Consider the following 24,786-nt stretch of genomic DNA (forward strand, 5'->3'; position numbering starts at 1 on the left):
TATATATGCTACGCTCTCTCACAAGCATACCGTACAGTCGGAGAATTGTTGATTTCGAATAGCGGAAAGTATATCCATCTTCCTCTTGTGGCTTTCACCCCCTGTGTCTGGGCTCTGTACTCCCCCCTGCCTCCCTTGGGTCTCCCACTGCCCCCCCCCCTCCCTAAAAACACCCACTATCTGGGGTTGGGGTTCCTGCTCTAGTCTGACCGAGTTTCATGGCCTGTATCTCCTCCTAGCACATCGACCATGCTTTCTTTTTCTTACTACTTTTCTTGTCTTTTCTATCAAAAGTGATTCTGAATGGGTCCATTGATATTTATCTCTTGTGTTCATTTCTGCGCTCTTCTTAATTCCTTGATCTATTTACAACATGGGAAAGTTTGATGTCTTGCGATGATACTCAAAATGTCAATGTCAAAGACAGTGAAGCTAAACTATGCCTTAAAAAGCATGTACCTCCCTTCAGCTTTTTAACTGCTGCCAGAACAGTGTGGTAATTTAACTGTGCTGTGGTTTCAAGGATGGAAGGATCAGTCACTAAGAAAGGAAGTAGATTTTGTAGTAAGAGTGATAAAACTTGAGCATTACTAACTTGTGAGAAGATTACAACAAATAGGAAGATTACAGCTGCTGCTGTGAACATGGACTAACAAATGCACATTGAGCGCGGTCTTTCAAAATAGTGTGCTGGCCTTGGAATAAGTGCCCAATGTGTTGTTATTGCAGATGGTATGTGCAGGTAGCCTATATGGTGGTCCTACAGATGAGACTAATATACCATTACTTGGGAAAGTGAATAAAACATTTTTTTGAGTTCGCATATATGACTTTCAGAAGAAATCGCTCTGATGACCCATTATAATACCAACCCGAATTCCAAGACACCTCGCAGAGGGACGCATCGAAAGTCTGCCTGCCAAGGGAATTATTGCTATAAATGACAAAAAGCCTAGCCAAATTGCTGATGTCATTTATTCAATCTAAATAAACTTCTTGAGATCTTCTGATGCCCATGTGATTAAGCCTGCCTGCAACATGAACCCGGAATAGAAGCTGAAAGTCATCTCTCTGGGTTGATGAGAATCGTTGTATACGCTATGGTTAAAAAAAGCAGCTTGTCCTGTCCTTGTGAAAAATACCATATGGCTATTTTGACTGTGGCTCCCTCACTTTTGACTCTGTGGTATTTCTGTAGGCCTTTATCACAGCCAAATCTTTACCTTCACCTATGACAGACAAGATGAAATAAAATATACCATTGTCAGGAAGGAGAAACATTAATCCTTCTCTCCAGTGTTGAATAATAAAAACATAAATCGTTTCTCTGCACTGCAACCTGATGCAGTGCTTAATAGTTGCCTACACAACTGGTTAGGTGTCATCTGGCAGGTTTGTTTGGTTTGCTAGAGTCTCAGCAGCCAAGACGTTTGGTGTATCCCTTGAGGGAAAAGAAAGGTAGTCTGCTCCTCCCTAGGCAGGAGAGAGATTCTCCCCCGAGGTACACATAAATCAGTTTCATGTAATATTAAGACTATCTCACAAGGGATGCTGGACTTTTTGATGACATTAAGAATGACTGAAAACAATAATGAGTGGAGTTGGAAATACAAAGGAAGCTTGATAATCTAGTCAGAGGAAACATATCAACAAAGGACCATTGATGCCCATCTGGTAGAAGAAGCATACTTGCACCATTTGAAGGACGTCAACCTGCTTTAGTCCCTCCTGAAGATCATAAACTAGAATGTGTTATAAATTCTTTCTCTAATTTCCATGCTAAAATACAAGAAGTGCAACCACTTTATAAAGAGAATCTTTGTATCTCACTTGAGGCTCTCCTCTGCGACTACAGACATTTCTGGTCATCAATAACTTACATAGACAACTAATGCATCTTAGCAGTCCATTTACATGCCCCTTACACAGCTGTTCGAATATTGCAGTACCTTGAATATATGCGCTTTAAGAATATGATGACCCAGCTCCATGGTTTGTTGGCGATTCAGCTTTCCTTCTTGCCGAGAAAACATGAAGGCCAGCAGCGCATGCCCACTCCTAGATGAAAGGAAAAAAAAACAGTACTGTGGTTTTACTCCGATTATGAAAACATACATTTACTTTAATTAAATGCATGTATATAATATTTAGCAATACCAGTACAATGTCTGTATTCCGTATCTTGAAATCATGCGATAACTTACAAATTAAATCTCAACCTCCCATCTACAACAATAATTTATGAAGGACACGTGCGCACTGTAAATGCATAATCTATTTGTGGGGTAGGCCATCGTTATATTTATTTGGCCACTTTACTCACCCTACTAGCCACTACTGCAGAAAGTATTCCAATGCAACCGAAAGACAGTGAAAAGACCAACCCATTACTGGACACGGACTGTCCCAAGCTCAGGATGATGTGCAAGTAGCAGTGTACCAAAGTGCCCATGAGACTCCAGTAAGACGACGACTGCTTAGTAGGGTTTGTAACACAAAATATTTACAAACATTACCTTAAAACAGAAATGTGTATTGGCATTTATTAAAAAAAGGAAGCAAGCTGGGGAGCAAATTATCGATGATGAAAGGAGTTCACTTACTATTTGTAGATCAAAAGCATATTTACTGATTTCCAAAACATATTTTGCACATTATAAAACACATTAGCCATCTGGGGCACTTTGAGATTAAGGGGGTCATTCTGAACGACCGCGGAAGCACCGCCAACAGGCTGGCGGTGCTTCTGGGACCATTCTGACCGCGGCGGTAAAGCCGCGGTCAGAAAAGGGAAACCGGCGGTTTCCCGCCGGTTTCCCACTGCCCCAGGGAATCCTCCACGGCGGCGCTGCAAGCAGCGCCGCCATGGGGATTCAGACCCCCTTCCCGCCATCCTGTTTCTGGCGGTTTTCACTGCCAGAAACAGGATGGCGGGAACGGGTGTCGTGGGGCCCCCTAACAGGGCCCCATTAAGATTTTCAGTGTCTGCTTGGCAGACACTGAAAATCGCGACGGGTGCAACTGCACCTGTCGCACACCAGCAAATCCGCCGGCTCCATTCGGAGCCGGCTTCCTCGTTGCTGGGGCTTTCCCGCTGGGTGGGCGGGCGTCCTTTTAGCGGTCGCCCGCCAGCCCAGCGGGAAAGTCAGAATGACCGCCGCGGTCTTTTGACTGCGGTACGGTCTTCTGGCGGTTCCCGCCAGGCGGGCAGCTTCCGCCGCCCGCGGGGGTCAGAATGACCCCCTAAATGACTTGCTCAAAATCACATTCGTTTTGGTCAAGTGTCAAAGCTGGGATTAGAAGCTGGACTCCATCTTACAAGCATGACTGCTTAACCACTGAACGATATACCCTCAAGTACATTCCCCTCATTTTCGACCCTCTACTGCCGTCTCCTACATTTTTCTGGGTTCGACTCAAAACCCATGTAACAGTGTCATCAAACAATATTACATACATTGGAGCTAGCTGCAGCGGTAATAGCGGAATCCAGATAAATAACTATGCCTATTCACCAATGCATTCACTATTAGATCATGAATCAGGAACATGATACAGACATCAAAGGACTTCTACAAAATGGCTGGGCGAAGAACTTTGAGCTAGCTTTGCACTCTAATTTTGCTACAATAAAAAAGAAAAAGGTTCAGAATTGTTGGACCTAAAAACAAAGTAATAACCATTCATCATGTATTTTGACTGTGGTTTTCATCGATGAGGGAAAGCTGGATTTTGCCCTCAAGGCGATAAAGCAGCAGGGATGTCTTCGGCTGGATAGCGCATACGTAAAAATATATTTGGATTTGTGAGTCAAAAACAGAGGCACTAGGAAGAAAACTGCTATATTTGGCATTAACTATTGAAATGTACTACATGCTCCACTAACCAGCTAGGTCTCCACATATTTTGCTGCCTAAAGCAAGGACAATTAAGGGCATTTTCATAACTAGTTTGGACTACAGAACGAGCATCCTGCTGAAAACTAACCGAAACAGACAATGACAGAGAACTCAGGAACAAGATCACTACAGGGATAGTAAATCAGGGACAAAGCCTCCGCTGGTCATAAGGAAAATAGCGTGGACTGTAATGCATAGGCAAATAGGTACCAGTGGACATCAGTAGGTAAGACTACATTGTCTTGAGTAAAACTTGAGTCAAATGTGCAAAAAGCAAGATAGATTATGCACAATATTGCTGAAAAAGATTTCCTACTGTCGAATGTTGAGTGAAGATGCTCATTAGTATCTGCAGACCTTTTATGTCCAGTTAATTCTAGGCTGGCTGTGTTTATTTTGATGAGAGATTGTATTACTGAGCAATACACCCCTTTTACCTCAAATGCATTTTGCTAGCGGTCTTGCAAGCTTTCTTTCATCCATTAGTAGATGGATTCTCCGCACTTGCTTTGCACACTCTAATTCATTGGATGCCTTGTGCGTGCAGGGACTGGACAATTTTGAGCGGGTTCCTACAGATGCTAAAACTACAAAGTCCGGCCTACAGATAGGTCAGACTAGGAGAGGGTTAGTAGTATGGGGCACCATGTTCCTCTGGTTTTCATTACAGCCAATCGCACCTTCCACCAGCACTGGATGCATCTAGTTATCACTCCAAATCGAGAGGCAAACTGCATTCTCCGCAAGAACAAAGGCTGTCATCATGGACCACTTTCATTATCGCACGTCTCCACTTAGAAACTTCAAATGAGCTAGCAAACCTCAAAACACAGACTAAACCAGGTTATGTTGTCTCGTCAGGAAGGAAACAGTCAGGGGACAAGAGGGATGTTGGGGCACCCGACTACGGGACTAAAGGAAGCAAAGGGAAAAGTAGAGTGAAAAACAAACGAAGGCAAAAAATAATAAAACACTGCAATTAGCTTAGTTGCAGACCTCCATCCTAGTAAACTATAATGGAAGCAAGTGTTTATGTCACCATCCCGGGCAGAGGTCTGCTCAGGCCAGAGTGAGTCGTACAGACATACAAAAGCTACAAACCAAAAGGAAAAACTGGAACCCTAATTTGGACCCCCAGATAACTTTCACTAAAATGTGCTTTGCTTCACTATCCATGCGTCACGCCTGACATGACAAAACACTGAAAACTAATTGTAAGCACCTTGCCCATGTGACACGTGGAGAGCACTTTTAAAGCATAAGTACTTCGCTCCCTGGCACCTTTCCTTTTTCTGTGGCGTAAGGAAGGTGGCCTTAGCCTGACCCAGGGCACGGGCTGACAATGCTGTATGGCTTGTCATTGTACAGTATAGTATGGATTGTCATTTTATAAACAGATAGATACATCTTTAGTATTTACAGTTATTTAAAACCATCACACTATACAACAACATAACTGAGAAGACATTATAAAATCTGTTCACTTAACACATAGACCTATCCTCTAAAAACCATGATCAACTGGTTTATCGTAATAAAAGACAGTGCACCCAATTGAGGCCAAAATCCAAAATAGTAGAAGGTGCAATGTGATACAATAAAATAATTCAAACACACTCATGACCCAGGACCGCAAAGGTCCAAAAACAATCTCAGTCTAATAAAACGCACCTAAAATGGCATACAACTGGCCAAACAGAGAGAACCAAAAAATGAATGCATCTTCAGATGCCAAAACACATTCAGGTGGTCATTCTGACCCTGGCGGTCTTTGACCGCCAGGGCGGAGGACCGCGGGAGCACCGCCGACAGGCCGGCGGTGCTCCAATGGGGATTCCGACCGCGGCGGTAAAGCCGCGGTCGGACCGGCACCACTGGCGGGGTCCCGCCAGTGTACCGCGGCCCCATTGAATCCTCCGCGGCGGCGCAGCTTGCTGCACCGCCGCGGGGATTCCGACCCCCCCTACCGCCATCCAGATCCCGGCGGTCGGACCGCCGAGATCCGGATGGCGGTAGGGGGGGTTGCGGGGCCCCTGGGGGCCCCTGCAGTGCCCATGCCACTGGCATGGGCATTGCAGGGGCCCCCGTAAGAGGGCCCCTACATGTATTTCACTGTCTGCTGCGCAGACAGTGAAATACGCGACGGGTGCAACTGCACCCGTCGCACAGCTTCCACTCCGCCGGCTCGATTCCGAGCCGGCTTCATCGTGGAAGCCTCTTTCCCGCTGGGCTGGCTGGCGGTCTGAAGGAGACCGCCCGCCAGCCCAGCGGGAAAGTCAGAATTACCGCCGCGGTCTTTCGACCGCGGAACGGTAACCTGACGGCGGGACTTTGGCGGGCGGCCTCCGCCGCCCGCCAAGGTCAGAATGAGGGCCTCAATGTTTACGGCAGAGCTGGAGAGTGACACATAAATATTGGGTCTCAATTAAAATAAAGTGCCGGTGCAGCGAGATGTCCCTTATGGGTGTGCTTTGGTGGTCTGTTTTTTTTTTTTTTTTTTTTACACTGAAATACTAATGATCTAAAACAAACCCAACCATATCCGAGTCAAAAAGGAGCATAATGGAATATAACTTGGCTGAGACCTTTGTAAAAAAAAACAACAACAAGAATATAATTTGAAACTTCAATCGAGATCTAAATGGAAATACCATGAGCAGTCCTTGTAACTGAACTCTGCCCGTCTAGATCGTCTCAGAATAATGGACAAGTGCATCATGACAAACCCTAGCAGCATAACATAGAGAAAATGTCAAATGCAGTAAATACTAAATGGCATCCCAACGGTGAACCCTATAACACATTTAAAATTCGTACAAGATAAAATGAAAGTACAACACAATGGCAGAAAATCCTTTTAACTGTACTCTAATAGTCCAGGTCTTTTAAAATAATGGGCAAATAACCTAAAACAAACCCAAGCAGATTAAAATTGAAAAATGCAAAGCGGAGTGCAATCTAGAGAACATTTCTGCTGCAAACCCAATAACTGAGACACAGATTTACAATTAAGGCCACATTCTAATATAACAACATGCTGGACTCCGTTTTAAGTAATCTCTAGCAGACATATTTTTAAGATAAAGCACGGAAAAAAATAGAGAGGAGCAGCCAGCATAGGTCTACCGTAAGTTAGCACCACATACAGATCCATCACACCCACATCTACTTGCCACAGGTAGGTGAACTTTCAAACGTAGACCGAAATCACAAAGTTCCCCATTTCAGCGACTTTCCGACAATGGATTCAGTAACTTCAGTGCATCTCTGAGAAATTTCACACATTTGACTGATACTTGTCAAGTCTGCGGAACAGCAGTTTCAACCAATGGCATCTTGAACTCTTTAGGGCTGGACACACGCATATAACATGAGTCAAACTTTTTTTCTTGTAATTACATTAACGCCAGTTCTGTTCCACTGACCCAGTTAAGTGGCCAAACTTATAGCCTTTCATGGGAATGAAGTCACATCTCTGCCTCAAAAGATATTTTTTGTAATGCTAATTTCCTGGGGCTGGCTAGATATGATACTTCCCCCAATCCTGATACAAAGTCTTACATATATGGGCTTTTGGCAAAAGATCTTGTTTAGTCTCAATTCCAGATTGAATCTTGGCTGTTTTAACCACCAATTTTTCAGTGGGCTTAAGGGTTAGATTTTGCCTAAAGATGTTTTGGGCCTCAAGAGCTTCAGTGGCTTCCATCAAATAAGCTTCCCACAGGATTGTTTTGTCCTAGAAACCTTGACCTATCAATTCTTTAAGAGACCTTGGAGGGGCATCCTTCAGCTTTGCATAATATCCCAAGAACCAGGCTTTCAGCATGTTAGTTTGTTTATAGAGCCCGAATACCAATCCTATCTGTGAGGATGGTGCAGAATTAAGAAGATTGAAAAGACTTCTATAACACATTATCTGGGCTTTGTCCAGCTAGGAAGAAATATGCTCTTTAAAGATCAACGAGCTGTACATGAGCATTGGCATACATTTAGCGTCAATTACTTTACAAATGCCAGTTAGATCAGGACCACACATCTTAGATGCCAGTCTTTTTAAAGCTCATTGTCATAGCCAGGGCAGAGTCTTGTAGGCTGGACAAATGTATAACAAGGGAACCACACTGATTAAAATGAATGCCCAGGTATTTAAGGCGAGTCACTTGCTCCAGATCTACATTGTTCATAGTAAAATTACATTTAGCAATATGTCTATTTTTCACTCCGTACGCCATAATTTTAGTTTTGGCAGAGTTGACTTCCAACTTATTTTATGTTATTTATTTTCCTTTCATAGTATGGTATGGTCTGTCAATGTATGGTATAGTACATGGCCTGTTATTGTATAATAAGGTATTATATGAAGTGGCCTGTCATGACATGTTATATGGGCTGTCATTGTACAGTATGGTATGGCCTGCCACTGTATAGTATGGTATGGTGTGGCCTGTAACTGTATGGTATGGTGTGGTGTGGTGTGGTATGGTCTGTCATTGTATAGCATGGTATAACAAAAAATCATTTTGTTACAAATTAAACAAGTGATTACTCAATAGCTATAGTGCCAAGTAGTTAATGGATTTTGAAATCTTTGTTAAAAGTGATGCAACAACCTGGGGCCTGCTGACGTTGTTGTCTTGCACCAAAGAGTAGAAGGGGAGCGGATGAAAAAAAAAAGGCAGAACGAACATGGGAAATGAGTGTTGGAAGCAACAGTGTTGATCAAAACCAGGAGTAAGACAAAGACCACCTAAAAAACATATACACTCTTACGAAGTGCTGCACGTATAAGAAAAAATAGGCTGAGACAGAAAGCAAAAGCAGCCGATGGACACTACCAAAAATGTACAGTACTTAGTTCATATTCCAGGAACAGTGGAAACACAGAAACGGAAAGTGAAGCCAGCACGGCTGACCAAACAGGAGTCAGCAAATATGACAGACACTGAAGCCAACAAATGGTATGCAATGGTGTTGGGGGGTGGGGGGATAGAGTGGGGGTCTCTAAGTCCTCTTTATGTAAACAAAATGTCTCACCAGCAACAGTGCATGCGATGTCTTAGCCAAGAGATAGAAAACACACATAAGAGGCCATGCAAACTGAATAACATGAGATCTTTAACATATTTTTGTGTCACTTGATTGGGTTCACTTATACCTAGGTACTGAAAGAAAATCTCACATTTTAAAGAAAGGCAGGATAAATCTACAATAATGTGCCATTGAATACACTTCAGTGGTATGCAACTTGCAAGAGAATTTCACAGAAAAAGGCAGCAAATTAAAATAATGCCTCCTATCTACCAAATATTAACAACATCACGGCTCGTGGAGCTAGATTCTCCAGTTCATTTCCATTTCTCTTGAACATATAGATTGCGATGCATACAGTAACTTTACCGCCCACAGCTTAAACATATGCATAGTTCACAAACCAGTTATAAGCAGGAAGCACCTGTTTAGTCAAACAAGCATTAACTTCCACAATCCACCAAACATATATTCAACTTTTAGTGAAGTGCAGATAGAATCAAATAGAGTGTATTATTAAAACATTTTTTATTTAGTCTTCCCTTGGAAAGTTGATGGGGTTGTTCAGAGGTAAGAGTCAAATAAATACATTTATCATCTCCTTACCTTCTTTTGCCTTCATGCCAATTGTGAGTTACCTGAACGATCTAGTTTGGCACTTAATTGATAATTTCAAATTAGAATAACTCTTATTTTGCTATCTATATTTCTATGAGACAAAAAAATTGGTGAAATGTCGCATCAATTCCAACTCGGTACAGCAGTCAGGGATAATGTTAGAATAGCAATAGATTGCATTTCCAAGGTTTGCCACACAGCACCAATCGAAGCCACTGCCTATTTATCCAACAACATATACTAATAGGTAATTACATATCAAATTCCTTATATGTTCCATGTATGGAGGTACATAAAAGACGTAATTGTGGGAGACACAAAAGCCCAAATGTTCCAAGTGATCTTGAAAGTGCCAAATTGCAATCCACTGGTGAAGGCTAGCACTAAATGAGGTTGTGTGCATTTCAATAAGTGCACGACTGGAATTATAAGGTGTGGGCTACAGATGACTTTTGCTCTAGGCACATGCAATAAAAAAATCTAAGTTAATAAGTACTAGTGAGGTCAAAAGATCTGACCTTGGCAAGGATGCATTTTTTACCAAATGCAAAAAGAAAACCATTGGAAAACTCAAAACATAAAATAGGATTGGCCCAGCCAAGGCACAGCAGTACTGGCACTGAAGTGCACTTTTTAGTTGGCTGAATAGACGTAATCAAGGAAAATGCTGGCACTCAGAGGAAAAAGCATATATGCCATGAGGTCAGCTCTTTATAACCATACCCAAGAAGAAAGAAATTTTAGGAGCGAGAAAATACTTCTGAAAGAAATTGGATTATTATGTGGGAAGGGTAGCTACCCACCTCAAGGAATTAACACAACCCTTGTCAAGTGAACCCTCAAAGGCACAACATTACCGTGCGCTCAACCCACTGATAGCTTTGGGACAGAGCTGACAGTCTTAACTTAGGACAATGTGTAAATTATTCTGATGGTATAAAACAGTTATAAAGTCAAAAAGCTAAACAATACAAAATCCCAAACAAGTTTAGGAAAACAGAGTAAAATGTGATAACCAATATGAGAAAAGTCCAATAAGGGAAACCAGATATATTTCTTGGGTTTACAAGTAAGAATAACACCAGAAATCGCTAAGTGTCAATTATAGTCTATGGTTGTGGTAGACCAGGACCTAGGCACAATTTAAGGTCGACCACAATGGACGGCGAGTCTTTGCCCTGGGTACTAGAAAAGGAGGTCCCAGTCCTTCCAGGCCGATCTCAGGTCACGGACAGCAAGTCCAGTCCTCTTCTATTCTTCTGCATGTCCAAATATTTTCTGAAGAGGGTGCCTGAAGATGCCACATTTACGCCTGAGTTAGTGGGGGGGATAACTGCCTAGTACGTTCTAACCAACAGTTTTAAAGGTACCAAGGGTATCCCTACCCACTTTAGCAGCAGTTCTTGTTTGCCCTACTGCAAACAGGCCCCAAAACGCCATGTGTGACAGCATTTTCAAGATAGTGAACTTCTTCAGGCACACTGAACTTGGGCACTGAGGGCTGAAAATTTGTGTGGGGGAAGATGGAGGGCTTACAATGGTAATCCTAGTGTCCTCTCACATCTAACGCTAACATCCAACTCGAGGCAGGCGGTGTACTCACAACAAACCCAGAGACTGAGGTTTGGTAGGACAAAAATAGTGTTCTTCAGCAACCAGGCAGTAGATACACAAAAATTGACTTGGCATTCTGTTCTCTCCCTTTCAAGTGTGCCCCGAGTGTTACATATGCCTCAACAGACCTGTCAAGCAGCCTTTGACACTGCAGTGTTGAAATGATGGCCACACTCCCCAACCTTCTTATTCTATGGCATTCAGAGGAGTCACATCTTCCCATTCATGTCAGCTTATTATTTTCTCCCAGGAGGCAGTTCATACTTTTCACAACTATTCAAGGTTAAGCACAGGCTAAGAGCTGGCAGAGACCTATGCCAATTGGTCTTCTGGTAGGCCAGGCAGGTAAAAGATAACTTCTTGAAAGTTACATTTCCATAATATTAATTAAAATGATGACTTTTCCATTGAACTGGAGTGTTAATAACTATTACAAATTGGTTTATTGTTCTAGCTAGTTCCATTCCTGATTTGCAGTTTTAGAAATTTAATTTGTACTCTCGTTTTCTACACAGAACAGCTAGGCCTGTCATTGTAAAAATAGCTCTTATGCCTTGGCACTGTAGGGGCATCGTAACGTTCATTTTATATGTGTCTCACTTTTAAATACCAAGCACCTTACCTTGTGGGTTACAAGGCCTACATAGGGGTGACTTACTAACATTTAAAAGGGAAATGTGTAACTGTCAAAAAGGGTTATTTTAACAAATCATACACCAGATTTAAACTGCAGCAGTCAGGTTACAACGATAAACCTAAAGTCGTGTTTTCATTGTCATACTAGTAGATGGCTAAGTAAGTGCACAGGTGGTAATTAACCTACAGGTCCTGGGTGCACATTTTACACCATATAGTAGGTCCTTATGAAGAAGATAAATACACCAATTAGGTAAAGGCCAATTCACCCATGTTTAAAAGGGAGCACTTTACTACTGGTTAGCGGGGGTACACAGTTTTCTGAACATTCCTCTTGAAGTGGTAAACCTAACCCAATTGCAGGAAAAATGTGGTTGTTTATGAGTAAGAAATGTGATTTACCTCCAAACATGTGTTTGTGTACTTCGAAGAAAATATTTTCAGCATAGATTTGGTTGCATACCCTGGACCCAGACAGGTTTTGAAATAGTAAGGTGTGCCCATCCTTAGTAGGGATTAAACATGTGCATCCTTGTTTATGCAGGACATATCACCTCCTTACTCCTTCCTGTGATGGGCTTAACATAAATAAGATAAGACTGCGCAGCACGGAAATATCCAGACAGTTCAGCCTCCCCCAAGCAATGGGAGCATCTTGAGTGATTGGTTTGGATGAAGCTTTTAGTTTTAAAAGCATTTAAGCCTTTACCTCATAAAGCACTGTAGAAACAGTTTGATTAACTTGCCTCATAAATCTTTTGAGAAAAGTCTCAGGCATTACACAGTACAGAGCATATTGTGTTTGGGATTTTGTACACAAATAGTCAATATACACAGAAGGAACAGGTAACAGTAAGTTCACTTACTGGCGCAAAGCCAATGAAAAGCTCAAAGTCACCAGTAACCATACAAAGAACAATTTTACTTCCCTTTCTAGTCCTTTTTCTTGTAATTGGGAATGACAGACCTCTGGAGAGAGGTACCTCATTGCTTTGGTTATGACACAAAAAACGTTTTTAAAAATGGGCGTGTTGCCTTTCTACATGAATACAAATAAAGGCACCCACCCAAATCCAACGTTCTGTGTTTCTATTCTCCCTTAAATAGGGTCAGTACAATTATGTGATGCTGCAGCTGCTCTGTTTTATATGTCCATATAGATATGTCACACTTGCCACATAACCCACCCCACTATCTTGCAGATTTTAACAAAAAGAATTTCTAGCTCAAACGGATCAAGCATTTTTATCACAGAACATGCAAAACACAAAAAGGGGCAAGACACTTCGCAAAAGGTAACTTGTTACATTTCAGCTGTTATTACTGCATTCAAACACCAAATTCCCAATGTAAAAGGAGTCTGATATATTTTACACACCACATGCTGCCGATTCTAAAAGATTTTACAAATGGCAAGAGATTCTGGGCATAGCTGGCAAAAACACAGTTTCCACCGTTCATTACCATTTTCTTTCACAGTATGAAAAGACAGACACATGCCCATAGTTCCTGTGAGGATATCATACACTGAGAAACGTTTGTCTGACAGAGTATCAATATCAAAAATGCCAAGGATCTCAAAATAAATAAATTCAAATGAATAAAGATGTCTCACAAGTGCTGCACGATCCCCCAAACCTTTTTCTAAGAGGCAAACGAAGCAGGATGAAACAAGTAATCACAAGAACACTTTGGTACTAGCACTCATGTTAGGCTGCATGCAATAGTCAAAGCATCATTTCAGGCTTTTGACCCAGAAGAACACAACACTTACATTTGGAGGCCATGGGTTGAACCATGGCTTGTTGCTCACAAGCAGAAGCCACCCAAAAAACGAGTCACATAACAAGTACCTCAAAAGAATAAGTTACTTCCTTTTGGTAATGTTCTTTATGGTAGATACTCTAACTGCAGATTCCTCACCTTTAGCATATTCCCAAGGCATCAGACTGGATTTGGACGCTTTCACAGCACTGCTCCTGCACTCTGCAAGGTGGCATTGTGCGGTACCGCACTGATCTCGTTCTACATAAGAAATGAAGGAGCAGTGCCACATATAGGTGACAGTCCTACACGCAAATGGCAGTTTCTTGATTGACTCTTTCTGTGCCATTGGATGCAGAAAAATAACTGGAAATATCGGATTGCAGATCTCTAATAAGTGACCTTTTTAGATGATAAAAAGGGGCCACCACACAAAACAAGGAGGGTAGTGATGAATCTGCAGTATTCACCCGAAAGAGCATCAACAGAGGTAACTAACTTGTTCTTCTGATGGACACTTCTAAATGCAAATTCCTCAACTTTAGAAGAGAGTACTAAAGCAGTACCTCCCAAGGTGAAGGGCTGTGACCAAAAAGTCTAGCAGATCGAATGGAAGAAATGCTCTTCCTGGCATACCTGGCTGTCAAGGCAGTAATGCTTCCTGAACGTGGGCACTGATGTCCATATCGTGGACCTGCAGATGTCGAAAACAGGCACTCCACATGCCAAGGCAATGCTAGCAGCCTTGGCCCTAGTGGAAGGGGCCCTCAGCCCTTATGGGGGGACAATTCTGTAGCAGATCTTAATGCACAGGTCTAGCCACCCCAACAGACTCCTTTTCTGCACTACCTTAACTTTCTTTACCCCAGAGAAGCCCAGAAAAAGCTTATTGTCCTCCATAAGGTCCACTTGAGAGAGTCTCTCCTCCTCTTTTGAGGAGCTAAAAGGGGCAAAGGAAGCAGGAGGGTCATGGACTTTCTGCTCAACATGAAAAAGCATCTGAACTTTAGACTAAAAGCTGGCCCTAGTCTTCCACACCAGGTTGAATGGGAAACATCTGGTGTAGGATGGCTGCACCAAGAGACTGGAGCTGAAAAAATCGCAATGAGGAGGGCGATTTGGGGAGTCAGAATACATGAGCAGCTGTGCACTGGCTCCAAGGGTGTACTAATAAGCAATGTCAGGACTAAATTAAAAACTAACTGTGGTGCCACGCACAGCTTAGGAGCGAACCTATGTGTCACACCTTTTTACAAACTGCATCACAACAGGTGATTTAAATAATGCCAGTTGGACCAGCAAACACTAGGCCAAAAGGGTAGACACATAACCTTTAATGATGCCTACTGCTAAACCTTGCTGGGCCAAAAATCAAACAAACACAAAAGCCTGACGGTTTTGCCTGCAGGATGTCTGTGTTACAGTCTCACCACCAGCCTACAAATAAGTTTGTCCCAGCGCCCTGCATAAATAGATTTGCATAGAGACACTTGGCTACACGGATGACATTCGCAACCTCACGAGGTAGACTGAACACAGTCAGCTGCAGCTGATGAATATCCAGGCATGGAGGTGCAGATTGCGTTAAGTTCAAGTGCGAAACCCTCTACTGCTGCTGCAACAGACAATCCTCTGAAAGCAGTTGCCTGATTGGAGGACAGATGCTCATGCCCCGACGTTTTGAGTACCACTCTCCCCTGTCCAAATCAGAGCCACTAGGATGACATCTTAGGATGGCCGTTCCTGATTTTCTTCAGAACTTGGAACAGGACTTCCAGTGGAGGAAAGCCGTACAGGAGTCCTGTGCTCCACCCTAGCCTGAATGTGTCTCCTAGAGAAGCATTGAGTTTTTCAATGCAGAAAGGTTTTGACACTGCACATTCTTGAAAGTGGCAATAACATCCAGCCAAGGCTCTCCCCACTGTCAGAAGATGTCATGTACCACCTCAGAATGCAACTACCATTCATGACTGGCAAGATGCTGCCAGCTGAGATCATCTGCCTTGGTGTTTAAAGATCCCCCACCCCAGGTAATTCACATTCAGGGTGATACACTGATGTTCCATCCATCTATGGAGGCATAGCATCCCAGGACCCCACTCCGCCCTGCACCTTGCAGTATCACATGGCAGTGGTGTTGCCCATAAGAACCTGCACTGACCTTCCCTTGGTGGATGGGAGGAAGGCCTTTAAAACACAGGCAGCTCCAACAGATTTATGTGGAGCCGGATTTACACCGAAGACTAGAGTCCTCTGATCTTCACTTGACCTCCCCCAGCCCAGCAGGGATGTAACCATCACCACTATCAGCTGGGGTGGGTAAGTGAGAAGGGTCTGCTGCTGGTCAGGTTGCCAAATAGCATTCACCACAGCAGATCTTGTGCATTCTCCTCTGAAACATGCATGAATTTTGAGGGGGTTTCTTGGTGCTGGCCCCACTGAGACTTCAGATTCCACTGCAGAATGCACATATGCCGCTTACTTTTGAAGCCAGCTCTCTCTTGAGTGCCCCTTTAGCTAGTAAAGTCTGGACCTTTTCCAGTAAGATAGATAGGCTCTCCTCTGAAAGCCGCTCTGATGTAGGGGAAAGTTGAAGTGGGTCAGAAAGGAATAGAAGGGCATGGTACTGCAGGGTGAGCTATAGGACACACCTATCAGATGCCCCCTTAGAAGAAAATGTCTGATGCAGCCTCCCATATGCTACACTGCTAAGTGGCTTGGAGGGTGATGTCACATGAACTGGGGACTGAGTGAAACAGTGTCCATGGTAAGCTGCACGGTTTGCTTGATCCCAGTCCCCGGCTACAAAAGGACTGGGGTGACTGCTGCAGTGGTGGCAGGGCTCTGCGGTACCTACACACCAGCTCTCTAGAGTAGCCTTGAATGGGCCAGGACTGCTGAGGAAACTGTCAGGCTCTCTTTCTTTCAAATGAGCGAGGGTAGAACTGGAACTATTAGGAGTCTACACATTCCCAGAAGAAGCAGTGCCAGAAGGAACCAAAAGAGTACCAAAATATGCAGCATGGCCTCTGTAACCACCTTGACCTGCTGCGGCGTTGCTGATTACTACAAGTTTGGGTCGCAACTGGACCAGTTGTGAAATCAGCTCAATGATTGAGAACAAGACTGGATGACACTTTGAAGGGGCCAGATTTCTCTTTGGACAGAGGGGCGAGGTAGGGTCGAATTCTGCTTCAACTTCTTATGCTTTTTCTTAGATTTGGATTTCGACTTAACAAATTACTTTGGCTGCAAAGAGGAATTGTTGCTGGAGTACATTTCAGAGCAGTATAATTCTGCAGCTTTGACTTGTAATGTGAGCAGAACTTATGCAAGGTCTTTGACTTCTTTCAGTGTTCTGTGACATACAGCTTCACTCTATGGTCTTGAAATACCTTAGGGGGCATGAGGGTACAAAATTTTTCACATGACTTGGAGTAATGACCCACGCCCAAACACCAGAGGCACAACTGGTGTGGATCCGTCACTGACCTCTGTTTCTGACAGTCAAGGCATGCTTGTTGTCTTTGGTGGGGACATCGTTTCCTTGTACACCAGAAAAGATATTGAAAGAATCTGTCAACTGACAAAAAAAGCAACAGAGCTCAGCATAAGCTTTCGAAGGGGCGGAAAGAAAGGAGCTGACAAAGGGCACACAGAGGTGGCGCCTATCTGCTGCTCTGCTTCATCACTTCTGGGTGGAACAAGGTCAACACAAACCTGCACAACTCCCCCTAACAGCACACAGGAGCACAGCTGGAAAACATCTAGATCCAGTCTGGCACTTGGGGAATATTTTAAAGGTGACGAATCTGCAGTTAGAATCAGTCATTAGAAACTAGGTTGCCTCTCCAAACAGGTAATCCAATCTTTACCATTTGACCCACAAAATAGGAGGTAACCACCATAAAATGTAATAACCGTAACATTCTGTTGGGCTACATTTTTATTCTACTTTAGATGTGTTTTTCTATAGGAACCCTAAACATCACAGGTTGTTTCACAGCACTTGCTGAGTTTGAGATATTGCTCAGATGTAGATAGAGGGTATTATTCTAAAGGGAAGTGGCTTTCAAAGAGGTGTCTTCAGGGCTTTCCACGATATATTTTGAGTTTCTATTACTGTTATGTGTTTGAATGAGCTTTTCACTTGTGATTCTCTTGCATTACCTTATCACTGTATTAGCTGGAGAGGTTCTATATGCAAGTTGTGTGTAAATGACCACTGGGATCAGGATTAGTATTGTAATTATCTTGAAACCATCTTTACTTACATACTAGTTCTGCCACAAAATAAACAGTAATAGCTCTCCATGAGCTTTGTTTTCAGATGGAGCGCATTCCTGGTGACAGGCTTCAGTTCACAATCAACAACCTATTAGCACCCATTAAAATTCCATCTGACAAGGTCTCAAAGCCTAGGCATCCACTTTAAAAAGAACTACTCAATTTGTTAAGTAATGTAAAAAAAAAAAAAAAAAAAATGACTCCTCCTCTTCATCCACACAATCTCACTCCCCATCCCTGTTGCCCATTAGCAAGCTGCTCAGTTTTCTAGAGCAAATGATGCACTGCCACAATTAAAGGAAAACAAGTTGTTGGTGTGCCTACTACGACAAATATCAAAGATACAATACTCCCTTTGTGTGAAATATTTAATTCACTCTAAATGTTATATTTATAGTTTACATTCAATGTTTCAAACATAGATCTCTTATCAGCGGAAGAGGATCCTGTAAAATAATGTACCGTTCATAGCTGCATTGTAAAACTGACTTGCTTGGTAATGAGGAGCTCATACAGAAAAAAATCAATTAAACAGTTAATGAAACATCAACCGTGCACTGCATATCTAGACAAATCATGACGCACGTTTTATCCTCATTAGAGCTCATCAGTGGAGTACAGCTTTAGTCAGACACTGATGAAATGTAACAAAATGGTCTAAAGCTATATGCAGGGTCATTGGAAGTATGCAGCAGGGAAGGGTCAAATTATGAAGGGTTCAGTAAATTATGCAGCAAAACAGGAAAATTATACAGCATCATGCAGCCATTTTGTGATAGCATTACTTCATAATTTTGTCATTATTACACTTTTTAACCCTGGCTGGGCATTTGTTACACCTCATTATTAACAGTTTAACACCAAATATAGCAATAAACAGAAAGGTGATTAGTCAACCTTTGCAAGGGGCCGCGACTGCACAACAATCAGTAAATGTTGCTGCGTTTTTAGTAACTTATGAACGGTTTGACCTAGAAACAATAATTTTTTGTTAAAATCTACAGATTATGCAGCGGATGATGGACTTTGTGGCAAATCTATAGATATGTGAAAAACTCTGCAGCCACATAATCACGTTACTCCAGTGGCCCTGGCTAGGAGTTATATGATATGTTGATAACGCAAACTGTTTCGAGTTTGAAACTGCTGGAACATGATTAAAACAACCCTCCAACAAACTCGCCCTGAATTCTAATGTCTTCTCAGTTTTCCCATCCTTTATATCCAGTGTTCTCCAAACCCCACCTCCATGCCTGACAAACTCTTTCCCTAGAGTCACAAACTCATACCCACTACTCTCATTCCTAGTAGACCCAGTTAATAACATCTGCAACATCAGTCTCCTTCTGTTTCTCGGTAGCAGCAATTCTGAAAAACAATTTGCTTGGCTTTTAACGTCAACAATCCTAAACCCTTTAGAGAGACTCAAATTTCTTATAAAATCTCCAAAGTAGGCTTCCAAGGCCCTTTTTAACCAATTTTTGTGTCTCCCACCTTTTTAAAAATATATATATTTTTATTGTTTTTTGTCGTTTACCAATCTTGAATAAACAGCTAGCTCTATAATACTGTATTACAAAACAATTGCATACAGACAAAATGCATGTTTATCAGTTCTCGATATAAGACAGTGTGACATTAAAACATTTGCTACTCTATCTCGATGACCTGCTGAACTACTCCCCTTGGCTATTACCATTTTGGGACATCACAATCTGTCGTGGTGAGTGACCCTCCCCTACCTTTCTGTCCTCCAGGTGATAGGAGGTCTTCCAGGGGCCCCAAATCCTATAGAACTTTTTCAGGCATCCTCTAGCTTTGTAGGTCACTTTTTCCGCCATCAAGTTGAAGTCCATTCCTGTTTTCCATTAACTAATGGTTGATGGTTCCGGGGCACCCCTTTGCTTAGCCCCGTCCCTTTTAGCCACCACTAGCCCTAGATTAGCAAAGAGGAATTTGGAGCGTTGGAGGTCTATGTTAGTCACTATCCCCAACAGTATATATTTGGAATCTACTGGGATGTTTTCCTCCAACACTACCTCCAGTTCTTTCATTATGTCTACCCAATACGTTTGCATGAGGGGGCATTCCCAGGGTGTATAAAGAAAGGAAACCGGTGTTATCATGCACCTCAGGCAATGAGGGGATGGGGCCCTCCCAAATTTGTGCAGGTGTGACCCGTCATAGAATATCCTATGGAGGATTTTAAACTGAATGAGCCTCAGCCTGGTTTTGATGGTCACTTTTCTGGGGTGCATCAGGGCTGCCCCCACTCAAGTGTCGTACACCTAAACCAACTCTCAGTCCCATTTACCTGCAGTTTTTTCAATGTGTCGGGCATACTGTTATTGACTGCACTGTAAGTCTATGACAGTGCCTTCTCTTCGATCTCCCCATGTAGCAGTTTGCCTTCAAGCGGGGTACAGTCAGGAATGTCCATGGGATCTAGTGTCTCTGCTGTCCATGCACGGTGCAACCACATGCAGTTGTAGTGTTGGGTGTGAACTAGTTGGTATTCCCTTTGCAGGGTCTCCGAGGACTTGAATTTTCCGGCTTCTATCAAGTCTCCCACAGTGGAGATACCTATTCTGTTCCAGGCCCGAAACCTCTCAGCTTCCCAAATTCCTTAAGGTGAGTTCACTCCCAAAATCCCCACAGAGACAAGAAGAACAGTCACCCAGTAGTAGACTTGACTACAAAAACGCCCTCTACACAGGAGCCCAGGCCAAACTCCTCAAATGACTGCAACGTACACAAATCGCCTCTGCACATCTGATCCTCAACGTACCCCACCACAGCCTCATCACTCCCCACCTGAGAGACCTACACTGGCTCCTCGTCAACAAAAGGATAACCTTCAAGCTCCTCGCCCATGCACATAAGGCACTCCACAACACTGGTCGAGCCTACCTCAGACGACCCCGCCCTAGCCAACGTTCCTCGCATCCGAAGAGTGACCACCGGCGGCAGAGCCTTCTTCCACCTCGCCGCGAAGACCTGGAACACCCTCCCCTTGCTCCTACGACAGACCCAAGACCTGCTGACCTTCTGGAGGCTACTCAAGACCTGGCTGTTCGAGCAGTGGCAGCACCCTCCCCCCCTCAGCGCATTGAGACCCTCACGGGTGAGTAGCACGCTTTACAAGTGTACTGATTATTTGAAAATAGTGTGGCTCACATGATTTTCTCTTTCCATTCCATATGTTTCCCTGCGGCCCTCAAGGTGCTATGGTAAGTTTTATAGATGCCAGTAGTTTCTTCTCCCCTTTCCCTCCATTTAAGTAGGGTAAATACATTTTTTCTTGAAATTGACTTCTTTCCAGTAAGTATGTGGGGTGATCCCCAGCGTGTGTCCCCAGTTGTTTATCACAACTGTGAGATGTGCTGCCCAATAATATGTCTGAATATCCAGGAGACATAGCCCTGCCCTGTTGTATTGTTTGCGTTGCAGTATGTGTAGCGTGATTCTCGGGGATCCTCAATTTTGAGGAATGTGCCCTCTGGGATCTGCACATATGTATTCTGAAGAGTGTGGAGAAGTTTTGGCAGGGTGATCATCTTAAACAAAGTAGACCTGCTCATCAGACTCAAGGGGAGGGTCCTCTATTTCTTCACATCTTCCAGAAATTCCCCCAGAGCTCTGCCAATGTTTCAAGAGGGCAGCGCTCCTTATCTTGTGTCACATATACACCCAAATATTTAAAACCCTTTATCTACTTGCAAATGTTCCAGGAGATCAAGTACAAACACACACCACTATCAAAGGCTAGATTTATTAAAAATTTATCATATAGCCAGTATGGGCACCATATTGTTCAAATAATTGGAACACTGCGGGAAACGTTGTGTGTGGTCTAGTGACATAATGTAAGATATCATCTGCATATAACAAGATCTTCTCGTCCTTTTCCCCCACTCTCCTCCAGACAGAAGCCAGAGATTACCACATGGTGGAGCACCATACATGCCAGGGGCTCCAGCATAAGGGCAAATAGCAGTGGAGGTAGGGAGCAGCCCTGCCTAGTCCCTCTCTCAGTTGGGAAGCCTTCCAATGTCACCCCATTAACTTGGATGGCTGCTGTTGGGCCGTTGTATAGTAATAATACCTACTGCAGGAATTTGGGTCCAAAGCCGTATTTCTGCAAAGCTACATTCATGAAAGCCCAGTGGACGACGGCGTGGAATGCCTTCTACGTGTCTGAAGTTAGTAACACATTGGGTGCTACCTTTTCTTTTATGGTATACAAAGCCTACGAAGATTAAATCTTGTTGATCTCTTGGGCATAAAACCTGACTGGCCTATATGGATCAAATGAGTTATGACTCCTATCAATCTGGTGGCCAGGTTTGTGGCAAGTATTTTGGTTTTAACATTAAGGAGGGAGATCGGGTGATACGAGCCACACTCCTATTTGGCCTTGCCTGCCTTTGGGAGTACTACTATTGTAGGCCTGCAATGGTTTAGTGGGAGGCAGCATATGTCCCTAGCTCTGGTGAACCTGTGAAGTAAATGTGGGCTCAGGATAGTTGCAATTTTCTTTAAAAATTCTGCCAGGGCATTTTACCCAGTTTAATTTTAGCTATTGTGTTTCATATTTCTAGAAGGGTTATTTTTTCCTCAAGGTGCCCATGTTCGGCTATTGTCATGGTAGGGGTGGTAATTCCTGCCATGTACTCCTTTATCTGGGTTTCATTTGTCAGCAGTCTCATTTTATAAAACTTCCTGTAGTAGCTTGAGAATTCTCTTATCATAGAGTTAGTTTTGTGGGTCCCGTATGCTATGTACCCAACGTGCCTCTATCTCTCTCCTCCCCAAACATGCCAGCAGCCTTTCGACCTTATCTCCGGTTTCGTACAGCTGGTGTTGCAGGGCTGACGCCTAGGACTTTGCAGTATTTTGTGCTAGTACATGGTATTCCTGGAGTAGAACTGTTATTGTGCATATGGCATTTACATCTGTGCTGCCTCCTGCTGGCGCTCTAGGTCTATGAGTTGTTGTTCCATTGCGCCTACCTCTGGGTTCTATTTTCACCAATTGTGCGCTACTATGTTATGCGCACGGTCTCTAAGGACCGTCTTAAAGGCATCCCATAGGGTGATCGCAGAGGACACTGAACTTTGTTGTCACGAAAATAAGAGTTCAGTTTCCACTCTGAGTTCACGGGAAATTATTTTGTTCTTTAGTTCACAAGCATTTAACATCTCTTCTGACCTCACACCCTGGATTTTGGTCCCCACCCTGAGCCAGAGAGATAAGTGGTTGGACAGGCCTCTGGCCAGGTATTCCCACTTTTCAATCTGGCCCGCTGGTGCGAACACATAATCTAAACATGAGAACCCCCTCTGGGCTCCTGAAAAATAACAGTGCTGGCGGGTGTCTGGATATTTCCTTCTCCATATGTAGAGAGGCACATCATGTCTGAGAATCTTGCCAGTAGAGTCTCCCTTAGGGGTAGTTGGAGGAAGCCTGTTCTGTCTTTCTCAATGTTAAAGACATAATTGAAATCACTCTCTGTGAGGTGAAGAAGGGAAGCAGATTTCAGGAGTGTCTCTGCAGTGACTATCTAAGGTGCATTGTTGCAGTTTTTGGGGGCATATATGCTTGCCAGTGTCAACTCCTTCCTTCCCCACATCCCTTTGACTGCCAAGTATGTGCCATATATATCTATCCAGGATTTCCTGAGTTGGAATGGGGGGGTTCTGCTGTACTTAAATTGCTACTTCACAGGACCCTGTGGCATATCCCACATGTGCCAGTAGCACGTCTGTCCCTCTGTTTAAGAATTTACATTGGGACTCCCTCATGTGTCTTTCTTGAAGGAAGACTGCACCTGGTTTGTGCTTTTTTATTTATGTAGCTACTAGGCCCCGTTTGATTTTATTGCACAGGCCGCTTACGTTCCAGGTCAGGCCGGAGTATTGAATGTCACTAAGTTGTTTGCATCCCTCCATTTACCCCTTGTGTCGGTGTCAGGTTGCCTACGTGAAAAGCTGTGTGTCTGCTGTCTGTATCTTCTGATGGGCTTTACTCATCCATCTAGCAACGTCCCCTCTGTGAATGAAACTACAGCTCTAAACTCTCCCCCCAACCTTAATCTTCTGTGAGTGTACCCCTTAAAAAATATAACTTTAACTACCTAGCAGAAGAGTCTGAGAGGACAATGCCCCCTCAAAACTCCCTTTGCACAAGAAATAAACTGGTAATGTGGTTGAGAGTTGTCACGTAATGGCGAACAGCCCTTAGGCTTCCTTGTGTGTGAGGTACGCTCTGAATCTCGAATCTGCCTCTACCGGGGATGAGGTGATCAGTCCCTGTGCCCCAATACGGTCTTCTTTCCTTTCAGTAACTAGTTGTCTGCCACTTCTGGAGACCGATCTGATTGGGAGGAAGGGTCCAGCATCTGTCAGTTCGCTTTCAAGTTGTATGATGGCCTCCGCCAAAGGGTAGGGTGTGTCAGAGTCCGTCGCAGGGTATCACACAGACCCCGTGGTTCTAGGAGTCTGTGTGTTTCACCATCTTGTGTTTTTTAGAGGCCAGGTGTCTCTCTCCCTCAGAGTACGAAGATGGGGCATTATGCCTTTCTGACTCCATGGTGCTGATGCTTCTCGTTTCCGTGCTGACTGATCTCTTCTCCTGGATCTCTGTTTTGCCAAGGCTCCTGACTCCGGCTCACTGTTGGAGGGGACTTCCGTCCCTTTGTTTCCAGCCGACTTCAGCCGGGAACTTTCCTCTATCCACCCCCTTGCCTCCTCTGGGGTCTGGAAGAAGAGCACCTTGTCCAGGAAGATCACTTTCATTTTAGCGGGAAACAAGAGCATATACTGTATCTGGAGGCTGCACGGCTTTGCCTTGGCTGAGACGAATATGCGCCACAGACACTGGACCTCCCTCGTGTAGTCCAGGTATATTAGTATCCTGGAGTTTCCGTGCTTCAGTGAGG

The 24,786-nt window shown here is 43.6% G+C and overlaps 1 protein-coding gene across 2 annotated transcripts in view; it reads right to left on the reverse strand.

Annotated features, from left to right (window-relative positions):
• Positions 1–24,786, reverse strand: part of TANC1 (tetratricopeptide repeat, ankyrin repeat and coiled-coil containing 1) — a 736,024-nt gene that overhangs the window by 277,352 nt on the left and 433,886 nt on the right. For both annotated transcript variants that reach the window (XM_069225129.1, XM_069225130.1), the window contains one exon: positions 1,950–2,058. In XM_069225129.1, the coding sequence (XP_069081230.1) occupies positions 1,950–2,058 (109 nt within the window). The remainder of the gene's footprint in view (positions 1–1,949; positions 2,059–24,786) is intronic.

This window comes from Pleurodeles waltl, chromosome 3_1 (assembly GCF_031143425.1).
Source record: "Pleurodeles waltl isolate 20211129_DDA chromosome 3_1, aPleWal1.hap1.20221129, whole genome shotgun sequence".
In the NCBI taxonomy this organism is placed as follows: Eukaryota; Metazoa; Chordata; class Amphibia; order Caudata; family Salamandridae; genus Pleurodeles; species Pleurodeles waltl.